The 13,951-nt window shown below is 44.0% G+C and overlaps 1 protein-coding gene across 1 annotated transcript; it reads left to right on the top strand.

Annotated features, from left to right (window-relative positions):
• Positions 1 to 4,256: 4,256 nt before the first annotated feature.
• On the top strand, positions 4,257 to 10,627 carry METTL17 (methyltransferase like 17). The gene is made up of 14 exons (XM_010839427.1): positions 4,257 to 4,398; positions 4,547 to 4,700; positions 4,787 to 4,921; positions 5,795 to 5,873; positions 6,128 to 6,209; positions 6,512 to 6,585; positions 7,045 to 7,139; positions 7,467 to 7,537; positions 7,725 to 7,832; positions 8,106 to 8,174; positions 8,874 to 8,924; positions 9,149 to 9,241; positions 9,466 to 9,650; positions 9,725 to 10,627. Exons 1-14 carry the CDS (start codon positions 4,318 to 4,320, stop codon positions 9,825 to 9,827), a joined length of 1,380 nt encoding a protein of 459 aa, XP_010837729.1. The 5' UTR covers positions 4,257 to 4,317; the 3' UTR covers positions 9,828 to 10,627.
• The last annotated feature ends 3,324 nt before the right edge of the window (positions 10,628 to 13,951 follow it).

Genomic DNA, 13,951 nt, shown 5'->3' with positions numbered 1-13,951 from the left:
TGCAAAGAGTCAGACATGACTGAGTGACTGAACTGAACTGAGTGGCTAAGTTTTGTCCGACTCTGCTGACAAGGGAAGGAAAGAAAAAGGAAGGGAAGGGAAGAGGAAGGGAGGGTAGGAGAGGGGAAAGCTACAGGCTGGCTCTCTAAGGGCACAGCTGAAACAACAGCTTGGAGGGAACATTCTGAAAAGATGGGGTACCATCCTTCAGGATGCAGTGTACATATTGAATCAGAAAACTCTAAATAATACCCCAATATGATGATTACATAGGTCTGATAACCAAGGAGTAGAAGCAGGAATGGTTTCCTTTACCATCACTCCTTCTGACCCATGGAAATTTCATGCTTTCATCTCTGTAATGCTGGGCTCTGTCAAGTCAAAGGTTCAGGTCCCCAAAGAGGATGCATTCTTGTCAAGGGATATATCGAGGGTCTCACTGAACTACAATCTACAGCTGCTGCCATAACACTTTGGATTTCTTAGGTCTAGGGAGCAGAAGATGAGGAGTTACCGAACTGTCAGGGCTGCTCCTGCTGCTGCTGCTAAGTCGCTTCAGTCGTGTCCGACTCTGTGTGACCCCATAGACAGTAGCCCACCAGGCTCCCCCGTCCCTGGGATTCTCCAGGCAAGAACACTGGAGTGGGTTGCCATTTCCTTCTCCAATGCATGAAAGTGAAAAGTGAAAGTGAAGTTGCTCAGTCGTGTCCGACTCTTAGCAACCCCATGGACTGCAGCCCACCAGGTTCCTCCGTCCATGCGATTTTCCAGGCAAGAGTACTGGAGTGGGGTGCCATTGCCTTCTCCACTGTCAGAGCTAAGTAACACTAATTAGAAGGAAGAGGTAGGACTCTTTTTTACACAATGAGAGCAGAGAAGAATTCATGCAGTGCTGGGAGTCAACACGGGAGTTCACACCCATGACAAGGTCGTGCGGGAGAGCCCTGATGGGCAAGGCGAGTCAGGGCTCAAGGGCGCCCCCTCCTGGACCTGCCCAAGCATCTACCCCAAAACCAGAATCTGTCTGTTTTACTATTTTATGACTTTTACCAACTCCCCTGACATTAAGGGGGAGCTATCCCTGACCACCTTTCTCTAAAGAAAATCAATTTAGACCTCTAGTTAATAATTCTCCTGGGCATAATAGGAGTGTTTCAATTCAAACCCCTCTGATGACTTTCTAGCTTGCCTGACAGGTTTGTTCAGATTCACAGCCTCCCAACCACAAGAGGCATGGGAAGCTTAAGATATTCTAACAATGCAGAGCTTCTCAGAGAGTTAAAATTGTTAGAATAGAACTAGTAGAGGATTTCTTTGTTGAGCTAATGCTTGCTGCCAAGTTTTCATATCCCTTACCTACTGTGTCCCTGGGAGTGTATTGATTAATATAGTTGGTGTATAGAAATGTAAGTAGTAGCTTTAATATTTGTAACCTTGGACCCTTGAATTAATTCTTTTCTTGTTATAGCCCACCACACTTTTGCCCTATAGGAATGCAACTTTATCTAATGCTTTTGGAGGGTGGCGCCTGACTTTAGAATAATCACCTTTAGAGAAAAATAAGTTTTCTGAAGAAAGGTTCATAAAATGTTAACAAGCCTCCTGGCCAGAAGATGATGTAAGTCACCTAAAGCTTTTGCATATGATAAGTTTGCAGAAAGAAAGCCTGGCTTCGATAAGGATCAAGGACTGCTGACCTTGCATGACTCTACGCCCCCCCCAACTCCCATTATCCTCTATGCACAACTTAAGGTATAAAAACTACTTTGGAAAATACAGTGTGGGCCTTGATCATCAGGCTTGGTCTCCCCATGTCATTCTTTCTCTTTCCTTTTCCTTTTCAGGCTGATTCCCTGGAGCCCAGAGGCCCTCTGCGTTCACTTTCTTGCCTGGGCTTCTAAGACCCACTCGAGAAGGTGCCTAAGGTGGGGCATCTTCCACGATTCGAGAGGGCGCCTGCAGCCTACGTGAACAGAGCAAGTCCCGTGCTGAGGCTTTATTGGCTTTCTACGTAAACCAAGGAATATCAGCCTCTTTTCTCTCCTCTATTTTCTTAACTGCAAAATTCTTTCCTTATCTCTTTCTCTATTTCTCTTAATTGCCAACGCCGTCCTCCCAAGGGAATCCCTGGATCCAACCAAGGCTGGACCCCAGCAATGCAAAACCAAAGTGATCTACTTGGGTGCTTCCCAGAATTCCCATGTAACTGTGAGGCTATATGTACTACAATGTCAGCTGGGGAAAGATATGACTATCAAGGGTTTGGACCATTCAGGATAGAGGGTTTGGGTTCTAATACCAGACATGCCACTGTCACAGCTGAGGGCAAGGGGGAATGAGAATTAATGTAAAGGAAGGAGAGGATAACTTCAGCCCTGAAATCAACCACAGTAACAGTGACTATATTTTCCCTCTCTTTCTTCCAAATTTCTCTTCAAAAACGGAGTCCCATATAAGGCTTGAAGGAATCGTCTCTTGAACCTATCAAAGCAGATCTGTGTGGTTCTAGGGCAAGTGTGAAAATGCACTACTCAGATCTCCTGCTGTAGTAATCATAATTAACTGATGACCCCAACTGCTAGCCTGTGAATCTGATATGCTTCTTATGGGCTGCTCTCAGACACTGACTGAGTGTAGCTCGGATACTAAGTCAGGCCTATTTCTCAGGAAGCACAACTTCTCTGATAGCCACCTTGAGCTCAAAGACTCTCCATTAGCCTGGCTGAACCTTTTTAGAACTGTGCCTATCCAACCTGTTTTCTTTCCCTCCGTCTTTCACAGAGGTCAGACCTGCATCGCAGACTGTGATGAGTTGTGAATTAACTTTTATTTGGGGGCAAAATGAGAACTTAGAGGCCAGGAGACAGCATTTCAGATAGCTCTGAGAAACTGTTCTGAAGAGGCACGAGGCAAGGTCCGTATATATGTGATTTTGGTGAAGGAGGGGGAATACAAGCAATCAAGCACAAATTTTTGCAAAAGGTTGTTGCTAGTCATGTGAAGGTTACTGCTAGTCATGGGGAGCAGACATCACCATTAACGATGTTGGTGCTTTTCTAAATACGAGAAGATGCAAAAATTGGGCTCATGAAAATCATCTCCTGAAAACATATGGACTTTCTGCCAGTTTTTCCCCCAGAGCACAAAGTGCCTCATTCTTGATCTCCATCCTGAAATCCTTTCAGAGGATGCTACAGGTCAGCAGCTACAGCAGGTCATAATTTAATCCTCATAGATGTAGATGGTGGCGGTGGTTTAGTTGCTAAGTCATGTCTGACTCTTGCAACCCCATGGACAGTAGCCTCCCAAGCTCCTCTGTCCATGGGACTCTCCAGGCAAGAATACTGGAGTGGGTTGCCATTCCCTTCTCCAGGGTATCTTCCCAACCCAGGAATCGAGCCCAGGTCTCCTACACTGCAGGCAGATTCTTTACCAACTGACCTACCAGAGAAGCCCCCAGATAGAAAGTACCAATTTGTCATCAGCACTTGACAAATTGACACTTGCTAACTTGCCTTTTAAGTACCAATACTACCAGCAGAGCATATGTCTAAAGGTGAAGATCAGACTTAGATTGCCAAGGTTTAGAACTTGTTCTCACCTAACAAGCTCTTGGATCTCAAGCAGAATATTTAGCCACCTGAACTTTCACTTTCCTTGGGTGCAAAATCTATCCTTTAGAAGTATGGGGACTAAATAAGGTAGTACCATACCTTATTTATACCTGCCACACTACCTGTCACAGAAGGTTCTCATGGTAGCTATTTACCTGGTTTAAAAGTACTGGTTTAATATTAAGAGAAACTAACAAGTAAGAAACATTATTATCTATTATTCCATCAATTTGGTCTCCTAAATCTGGCTTTCCTTGTTCATCTTCCCATTACTGCAGTCTCTCCATTCCACACGGGAGGTAAAAACTCCAAGAATTCAGTGTTCTCCAGAAGGTAAAACAAAGAACACTGGTAGTTAATACAAACACAAATTCTTTGCCTTCCTGTGACGCGTTTCTGGGGAATCCAGCATAGGGCCAGCCCATACCTATCTAACCCCGCCCCTCCAATTTCTGGAGGCGGAGACAAATCACAACGCAGCGTGGAAGTCACCTAGCTTCCGGCTGGCTACGCTGGAATTGAGGGGCACAAACGGCCTCCAAGGCGATATACAGATCGATTGTTTATTGGCTACTAGCAAGCACTCGTTCTCCGCATTGGCTGTTGCTGCGCGGCGCCAATGTTCGCGCAGGATGTTCGCTGCAGCTAGTGAGAGTGACAGACTCCGCACCTAAATTTCCGGTTCCGGTTCACCGCTGGCTCCATGGCGACCGGGAGAGGGTCGCGGTATCTGCTGACAATAGGCAGATGGCGCCGCAGTTTTGGAATAGCTCCCCAGTTCCGAGTGAGTACCTATTTTCCCTGCTTTCAAAAGAGGCTGTGGATCTCAAGAACAGCTCCTCTCCGAGGAGGTGCGCTTTCGGCAGTTCCTCCTTTAGCCAGTGCCCGCAGCCATCCTCTGTGCCCCGCCATTAGCTTTTCTTTTTCTGCAGGCGCTTGCTGCCCTCGTGCCCGGCGTATCCCACGTGGATAACAAGTCCGATTTCCTGGGGAAGAGGCCCCATCGCCGGCACCCTGGAATCCTGCAGCTGTCATGCGTGCGGCTGCCGCAAGCATTGGCCGAAGCCGCGCAGTTACTGCTGCTAGGTGAGTAAAGGTGTGAAATGGAAGCTCAAGAAGCGGAGATTGGGCCCTGCGTACAAGTGATTCCTCTTTGCATCTTTGGTCCATAGGGAGCGCGATGCCCAATATGGAGAAGCAGGTGCAAGCCCTAACCAATTATCTCTGGAGCCGGCATTTACCTGTAGAGCCAGAGGAGCTACGAAGACGGGCAGTTCTTCTTGAGAAAAAAATCCTGGAAAACGCAGGTGGGTCTTAAAAATAAAGAGTAAGCCAAATAGAAAGAGCAGAGAGAAATGAAGAGCGAGTAATAATTCTGCAGCCTCTTAAATAAATACTGCAGTTTCTTATTTGACTTTCTAACCAGAGTAGTTATTCATAATGTTGCCTTTCTAAAAGAAGATAGGTAATTTCAGAGATTGCCTACTAAATTTAGGGCTTTAGTAAAGGTCAATGAGTGTGCTTCAGTCTACTGTTGAAATTTAGATCTTTTTTTTTCCCTCAAGTCCACTGGATTAAGACCGTCTAAGTTTTTGTTCAGGTAAAATAAAGTCCCTCTCCAGTACTACAGGGAAAGGAGAATTCGTTTGTCAAGTTATTTTCATGATTGTGAATTCCTTCCTATTAAGAGGCCTGCCTTTTGTTCATCTTGTATTCCCTGAACTTCTTGTAGTACCTGGTTCATAGTAGGCACTCTGTAGGTAAAACAGTACTGAACTGAACACAATTGTAAGACAAGTTTTTCAAGCCCCTTTCCTTCCTATAGGAACTTTGGAGACATCACATTATTAAATTTGGGGGAATTGAAGAAATCTACAAAGTACTGTCTTTATCCTATCCTTTAACTTTTTATTACACTTGCTTTTAATACAGAACAAAACCTGTGAGATAGAGTTGGTTGAATTGAAAGAACTGCTGTTAGAGGCAATATATTATCTGATATACTATGGTGGTGGTGGTGGTCATTATTATTCTTACCTGAAACTCTTCTCTAGTTTCGCTTCTCTCTTAAGCATTTTCCATGTGGGAACTGGTGGGGAATGGCAGGCAGTAAATTCAGATATTGTATCTGAGCCCTGTTCTTCCTAGGTCCTTACTTCCAGTCCTTGTTCTTACCCCAGACTCATGTCAGACAGAGAAACATCATGAAGAAATCCTGCATGCCTTGCGCAGAACTACCTATCATTGGCAAGAACTGAGGTAAGGGAGACTAAAAGGGCTGCAGGAGAAGGAAAAGTTTGGCTTTTGAGAAGGAGAGTTGGGGAAATACAATTACACCATTTAGTGTTTGAAAAAGTAATCTGGTTTGTAAGCCTCCCTAAGACGTTTCTGTGTTGATCAGTGAAAGGGTTGAGCTGGAAGAGCCCTTTGCAAAGATTTCATTTCCTAAAAGTCTGGAGGGTAGCTGCAGGATAGAGGTTAATTCCCAGTGGTATGTCTGATTTTTCTGGCAGCTACAGTGAGGGACTGAGCCTGGTGTATATGGCAGCAAGATTGGATGGTGGCTTTGCAGCAGTCTCCAGAGCTTTCCATGAGGTGAAATTCCCTCAACTTCCAACCAGAAACTTTTTACTATCAGTTCCCTTCTTCATAAAGTAATCTTCTGGGACAAGATTCTTGGGACATTACATGTGCATTTTTTTCGAGAGGTTGTCTTTATCGTCTGAAAGGAATTTTTGACCCAAAAAAGGTTTAGAATCACTGTTCTTAAGAGCTACACTGAATCTTAAAAGACATTCATGTCTCATTTCCTCTGTTACGGTCCCCTAATTCATGTTTACCAAGACCCTAAATGTATGTCTGTCTTCCCCACTGTGGGGTATTGAATATTTCTTCAGATCCAAGCTCGCCTTCCAGAGTTCCAGCCACAAACCTTGATGGACTTTGGCTCAGGTACTGGCTCTGTCACCTGGTGAGTATCTTTCTCTGTCTCTGTCAGTTCCAACTCTATAGAGAGCTAGAGCTAGCTTATACCACGTCAATATCAAGAGATTGGAGAACCAAAGGAAGAAGAGGAAAATTGGGAACTGATGTGTTTCTTCCCTCAGATTAGACAAGGCATGAGAAGGTATATAAATCAGGGTCAGAACTTAAATGTCAAGTGAAAAAACCCACATTAAGAAGGATAAAAAAGGAAAGGAATTTGACCTCGGACAGGGATTTACGTATCATCAAGATTTTTGTGTGTGTGTTCATGTAGTTTTTGAGTCTTCTAAAGAGTTGTAGATGAAACAAGAAAATAAGATTCCTAGTTTTTCTAACTATTTTAACTTAGCACTCTGTTTCCCCAAGGTTGGGTTAGGGACAGAGGGGTCTCTTGTAGGGATAACTTTGTCATGAGAACGTGATGATTTATTTTTTGCCACTTTAGGGCTGCTCATAGTACTTGGGGCCAGAGCCTACGGCAGTATATGTGTGTGGACAGCTCAGCTGCCATGTTGGAATTGGCAGAAAAGCTGCTGAAAGGTGAGGACAAAATGTAAGGAAGGGCTTTTCCAAAGTTGAAGGCGTTTGCAAAGCAAAGGAGTACCAGAAAGGGTATTTTATTGGGGAGTAGAGGAGAGGCCTGAGAGTTAAAGATGTGTCTGATGCAATGACCCTGTTAAAGATGCTGGGGGCCTCTGTTGGACTGTGGATGGGTAGGGTAAGAATAACAGGACAAATGACCCAATATTCCCCCTGCCCTTTTTTTTCATAGTTGTCTACTCTGTTGCATCTCTTCCTCAGCTAGCATTTTGTCCCTTCAGTTTCTACCCACACTCACAGTTGCCACATCTCTACTTTCCTCCACAGGTGGTTCAGGATCTGGGATGCCTTGTGTTCCGGGTGTCTTTTTCAGACAGTTTCTACCTGTATCACCCAAGGCAAGTGGCGGTGTTTAAAGTATGCCAGATGTGGAGTATGCAGATGGAAAACTGGCCCTGGCTTTACAACCTAGCATTCTGTTAGAAAGTAAAAGAAAGCAGAAGAAATTTAGTGGGATAGACCTTTGTTGTACTCTTTAAAAGAGGGAGATGTCAGGTCAGTCGTTTTCCTCGTCTTGTGCACCAGGTACAATTCGATGTGGTGGTAGCAGCCTTTTCTCTCAGTGAGCTGCCCAGCAAGGCCGACCGCACTGACGTAGTCCAGACCTTGTGGCGCAAGACAGGTCATTTTCTGGTAAGTGGAAGCCCCTTTATCCCTTCAAGTTTTAAGCAGCTTCATGGGTTTGTTTCATGCCTTTCCTTGTCCCCATTGGAGCTTGTCTTCATTTTTAAGCATTTTCATCCTACATAGATCCCTTTGTCCCTCTTTTCAGGTCTCCACCTGCATCATATATGTAATACCCGTTTCATTTAGAATCCCTATTCTATTTGGGAATGCTCTTCCAGAGCTACTGACATTCATGTTTTCATGTAATTCGAGGCTTCTTACTTCCCCTTTTATAATCAGGTATTGATAGAGAATGGAACAAAAGCTGGGCACTCCCTTCTCATGGACGCCAGGGACCTGATCCTTAATGTAAGGTTCTTTCTCCTTCTTTCACCTTACCCTCCTTTCCCCACTTATTCTCACCAGTTCTTGGCACTCCCTTGAAAACTGAAGGGACTCGCATATAGTAATAAGGATGACTCTGGAGATAGTAGGCACATGAAGTCATGATATAGGGCAGTAGTTGGCAAACTCCAGCCTATGGATCAGATCCAGCCTGCCACCTGTTTTTATATGAGCAGTGCTTATTTGTGCATCTATAACCATGTGTCTGTGGCCATACGTCTGTTGCCTGTAGCTATTTTCACCATACAGATAGCAGTAGGAAACAGATTTTGCCTAGTCTCTGGACCTTAAAAAAAATTTTTTTTTGCCAGCCTCTGATCCAGGGCACTTCTGAGCCAAGAACCTTATCTGTTTAGGACCATATGAACCAGTGTATAATCGCAAATTTCATTGTCTTGAAATGGGATTTTTTTTTTTGAGAGTGAAGGTTACTGACAAGGGAGAGCACCATACTATGTGCCAAGTTTCTGCCTTTCTCTTGCTGCAAAGAGAAAGTTCTTTGTTTGGAGTATTAGAGAAACAGCCAGCTTAATTCAAAGAACATAGTTAATAATTACCATAATTGAATGTTAGAGGAGTGCCCAATTTATTGAGTGCAGAGATTGAGTTAGAACAGACCCCTCAGCCCAGCCTAAAATTTTTTTTCATTTCCTTTGATTTCAGGGAAAAGAAAAGTCACCTTTGGATCCTCGACCTGGTTTTGTCTTTGCCCCAGTGAGTATTACTTCTGCCTTTCCCAGCAAGCAAAGATCTGAACTCAGGAAAAGAGAGCTAACCACCATCCTCTACTCTTGATTCCTCCTTAGTGATTCCCCTGGCTTGCCCTTTCATCTGCTCTGTGCTCCCTTATCCCTAGCCCTTCTTAACTCTATTACTCATAGTTTCTAGGTTTCATGATTGTGGTTCTTTTGTCTTACCTCATGTCTTTGTGTTCACAGTGTCCCCATGAACTTCCGTGTCCCCAGTTGACAGCCTCTAAGCCCCTGGCCTGTAGCTTTTCCCAGGCCTACTATCCCATCCCCTTCAGCTGGGTATGTACTCTGAGAATACTGTGGTAGGGAGAAAATAGCCTGGGAAAGCACAGTGAAAAAGATTCAGAGATGGGAGGATTTGGGAAATTCCAGAGAATGCTTAGAGATTTTAGGGTCTGAATGTATATGACTTATAGAAAATGAGAAGAGTCACAGGAATGAGGTTGGAAGAAATTTTTTTCCCTCATCTTTTCCCGCAAGCCATCTCTGTATCCTTGTCTTAGAACAAGAAGCCGAAGGAAGAAAAGTTCTCCTTGGTAATCCTTGCCCGAGGATCTCCAGAGAAGGCTAATCGCTGGCCCCGAATCACTCAGCCTGTTCTTAAACGGCCACGCCATGTGCATTGCCACCTGTGCTGTCCAGATGGGCATATGCAGCATGCTGTGATCACAGCCCGCAGACATGGCAGGTGTGGAGGTGTGACCAGAGTTGGTGGGAGGTAGGGAGAACCTGCAGCCCACATTGACCCTCTCTTTTCTGTAGGGATTTGTATCGCTGTGCCCGGGTCAGTTCCTGGGGAGATCTTTTACCTGTGATCACACCATTGGAACTTCCTCCATCTGCTCAAGATGCCCCTGAGAGTTGACACAGATGTGTGACAAGTGTTTTCTTCTATCTTGATGGCCGAGGCGGAAGCTACCTGGTGTCCAGGATGGGAGTGCTATTACTGTTACGGCAAAAAAAAACTAGTTCAAATATCCTCCATTGTAGTAGACTGTATTCTTTGAGCTTACTCGGCCATCCTCTCGTGTCAGGGGACATTCAACTTTAAGGGATCCAATATGTTGCATTTTCTTTCTTTGTGTGCCATTTGTCAAGGACTCTGTTCCTTATCAGTTCCTGGGATACAGGAACGAGTAGAGCTGTATGCAGTTCTCAGGACTGCTGGCTGCGGCTGCTGCTGCTGCTGCTGTTGAGTCACTTCAGTCGTGTCGGACTCTCTGTGACCCCATAGACGGCAGCCCACGAGGCTCCCCCATCCCTGGGATTCTCCAGGCAAGAACACAGGAGTGGGTTGCCATTTCCTTCTCCAATGCATGAAAGTGAAAAGTGAAAGTGAAGTCGTGTCCGACTCTTACCAACCCCAGGGACCGCAGCCTACCAGGCTCCACCATCCATGGGATTTTCCAGGCAAGAGTACTGGAGTTGGATGCCATCGCCTTCTCTGTCTCAGGACTGAGATCATGGGAAAGAGCACCTGCTTGGATTCCCTTCAGTGACTCTGTTCAGTGACTCTGTTCAGTGACCTTGTACTTATTAGACTATCCATTTTGTTGCAACTGGTGGAATTTCATTCTTTTTAACAGCTGAGTAATCATTTTACTGAAGATATATAAGCATGCATTTCTTACAAGCATGCTAATAAAATACCCTTGTTCCACTAGAGACTTGGGTCCCCCGCGTCCTTCTTTCTGTCTCCAGCTACTTCAGATCGTGGAAACCTAACGAACTCACTTTCTCGCCCGGGCTTTCAAGACCTCCTTGAGAGGACACCCTGTGCCTTCGTGAGTGGTACAAGTCCTGTGTATGGGCTTTATTGGTTTTCCGCGTAGCCCGAGGGATATTGCTCTTTCTCTTTCTTTTCGTCGACTCCAGTCCCCAGGTCCCAGTCTGTAAAAGACCGCAACAAATGGCACCCGAAACGGACATGGTATTCACCCTTGGCAAACAGGACGGAGTGACTGGGACCTACGGAGGTCGGTAAGTGCGGGGTTATGGGACAAACAGCTGGAAAGCCTCACCATTTTTCTACTTTACTTCATCATTTAAAGTTCAAGGACTTCTGGGTTTGTGTCAACTTATAATTTGGCACCGGGTCAAAGAGAATGTTGGAACGAGCCACTAAATGGGGGAAAAATATTCCAATAGATTTCTGGCCCCTATGGACTCTCATTAAAGCTGTGATTCTGCCATTTCAAGATAATTCTAGCCCTCCTGATATCCGACAATAAGCGGAATACTTGTTACATGAATATGAATTAGATGATGAAACTTTTCAAAAGGCCCAATTAGAACATAAAATATTTCAGAATTTTCCTACTAGCCCTGTTCCGGCGGCCCCAAGTGCTCCTCCTCTCGCAATAGACACAAAACCGAAAGTCCCTTCAATTCAAGGACAAAATGACTCTGACAATGACTCTTCTGAGGCTCTCTTTGACGCTAAAGCTGATAATGGTTTTTTGGATAACAACGATAAGCCTTTAGCACGCACTCGTATTTATGAGAAAAAACTATCTACTCGTTCTCCTTCACGACGGAGGCTCTCTGAGTCACTGGCTTTGCAATCTTGAGTCTCTGAGGCCAATACAGGCTTTTCCTATATTAAGAAATGTTAATGCCCAGGGGCAAATAATACCTCAATATGAAGGCTTTGATTTTTCTCACAGGCAACAAATGAAAAAGGCTGTAACTATGTATGGCCCTCATTCACCTTTTACTAAAGAACTTTTAAACACTATGGCATCTTCTATTGGAAATTTTGTTCCTTATGATTGGCAACTTTTGATAAGGGCTCTTCTTAAACCAGGAGAATATTTTCAATGGACAATGTGGTTTCAGGATATGGCCCAAGATGGTGCCAATTCTAATGCTCAAGCTGGCACTCTCCAAAACCAAATTACTCTTGAAATGTTAACCAATACAAGGCAATATGATTCTATAGAAGCTCAAATACAAAGCCCTCCTTGGTGGAAAACTATCTTGACTATAATAATTGTAGTCATCTTATTCTTGCTGTTTGCTTTTTATATCAGTAACTGTATAATGAACTTTGTATCTAAGTGGCTTAGGCATTTAAGTTACAAATGATTGTTCATGCTCCTGCAGTTTCCACTGCCTCAGGGCCCCTGGATCAGAGACCCTCAATATGAGGATAAGGAGACTGTATTGCCTCAACAATTTAGGGTCTACACCCCTTCCCAGCAGGAAGAAGTTACAGAACAATTTCTTCACCCCTTTCCCTGGCAACCATATTCTCCTAAAAGCAGGACGAAATGAAAGAATTAAAGCTTAGGCAAGCAATCCAGGGCCCTTTAAGGAAGAGACAAGCATTCTCACTCATGTTTTCCTTAAGCCTTGTGCAACAATGTATGTTGCCAGAGAACTGACCTTTCTTTAGGTCCAGAGCTAATGATTACACAGCACAATGTCTTACTCATGGAAATGCTTTTCCTAGGCCCTATGTTAATGATTTCAATTATAACAAATCTTTCCTGGGAACCTATATCTCAAGACTTGTACCCCTGATTACACAGCAACAATATATCTTGCCCAGAGACTTTGTCTGGAACCTGTTCTCCCTGGCTAATCTTGTGCCAAAGTTATCTCAGGATATAGGTCTTGCTGCTGCTGCTGCTGCTAAGTCGCTTCAGTCGTGTCCGACTCTGTGCGACCCCAGAGACAGGAGCCCACCAGGCTCCCCCGTCCCTGGGATTCTCCAGGCAAGAACACTGGAGTCGGTTGCCATTTCCTTCTCCAATGCATGAAAGTGAAAAGAGTGAAGTCGCTCAGTCGTGTCCGACTCTTAGCGACCCCATGGACTGCAGCCCACCAGGCTCCTCTGTCCTTGGGATTTTCCAGGCAAGAGTACTGGAGTGGGGTGCCACTGGGAAAGGGCCTAATAGAACTCTTACAATGTTGAGGTATTCTTTTCATCTATTATCAGCAGCTAGTTGAGAAATATACAAGGTCCCACTTAAACTAATGAGGCAGATACCCTTTCTACCCCCACAAACCTTCGACCTTTTACTTGGCCAATCTAGTTTGACTTCTAAAAGAATTCCTGTTCACCCTAGAATAATTGATTTAGATTATAAGGGAGAAATTCAAATTATGATGTCATCTCAGATACTATGGCAATTCAAAAAGGGGGACAAAATTGCCCAGCTGCTTCTTTTACCTTACATTTCTGTTAACTCCTCTAATAGTATACAGACAGATGGACTTGGCAATACAGATCGAAAATAATCCTTATGGACATCAATAATATCTGAATATGCACAACCAAATATAAAAATCAAAATTAATGGCAAAAGATTTTCTGGTCTTGATACTAGATCCAATATTACTGTTATTTTCAAATATTTATGGCCCAAATCTTGGCCGATGCAGAGAATTTCTTGCCAAATTACAGGAATTTCTCAAACCAAAATAACAAGAACTCTATCAAAATACTCAAATTTATCCTTGTGAGGGACTAGAAGGCCAACCGGCAACATTACAACCTTATGTGATAGGTGCAACCCTTAATTTAATACAGATTTACTTATACAATGGCAAGCACAAATATATATTCCACATTTTTCCTAGGGGCCACTGCTCATTTAACAAACAATGCAATTATTAAAATAATTTGGAAGAATGATGACCCTATATGGACAGATTGAAATTAAAACATATTGAGGAATCTTATTCCCCTTGGAACTCTCTCACTTTTGTTATAAGAAAGAAATCTAACAAATGGCATATCTTAACAGACCGTAGAAAAGTTAATGCAATATGAAACCTATGGATGCATTACAACCAGGAATTGTATCACCTACTACTATTCCTCAAAACTGGCATATTATTATTACAGATTTATCAGATCAGATCAGTCGCTCAGTCGTGTGCGACTCTTTGCGACCCCATGAATCACAGCCTGTCAGGCCTCCCTGTCCATCACCAACTCCTGGAGTTCACTCAGACTCATTTCCATCGAGTCAGTGATAC

Source organism: Bison bison, unplaced genomic scaffold (genome assembly GCF_000754665.1).
Source record: "Bison bison bison isolate TAMUID 2011002044 unplaced genomic scaffold, Bison_UMD1.0 scf7180017864117, whole genome shotgun sequence".
NCBI lineage: Eukaryota > Metazoa > Chordata > Mammalia > Artiodactyla > Bovidae > Bison > Bison bison.
This window is presented reverse-complemented; position numbering and strand designations above follow the sequence as displayed.

Excerpts from the sequence above, each read along its gene's own strand:
- METTL17 (XM_010839427.1), top strand. The coding sequence starts at position 4,318 with ATGGCGACCGGGAGAGGGTCGCGGTATCTGCTGACAATAGGCAGATGG. Across the intron at positions 4,701-4,786 it reads CGCGCAGTTACTGCTGCTAG|GGAGCGCGATGCCCAATATG; the intron begins GTGAGTAAAGGT and ends TTTGGTCCATAG. Across the intron at positions 7,833-8,105 it reads GCAAGACAGGTCATTTTCTG|GTATTGATAGAGAATGGAAC; the intron begins GTAAGTGGAAGC and ends TTTTATAATCAG.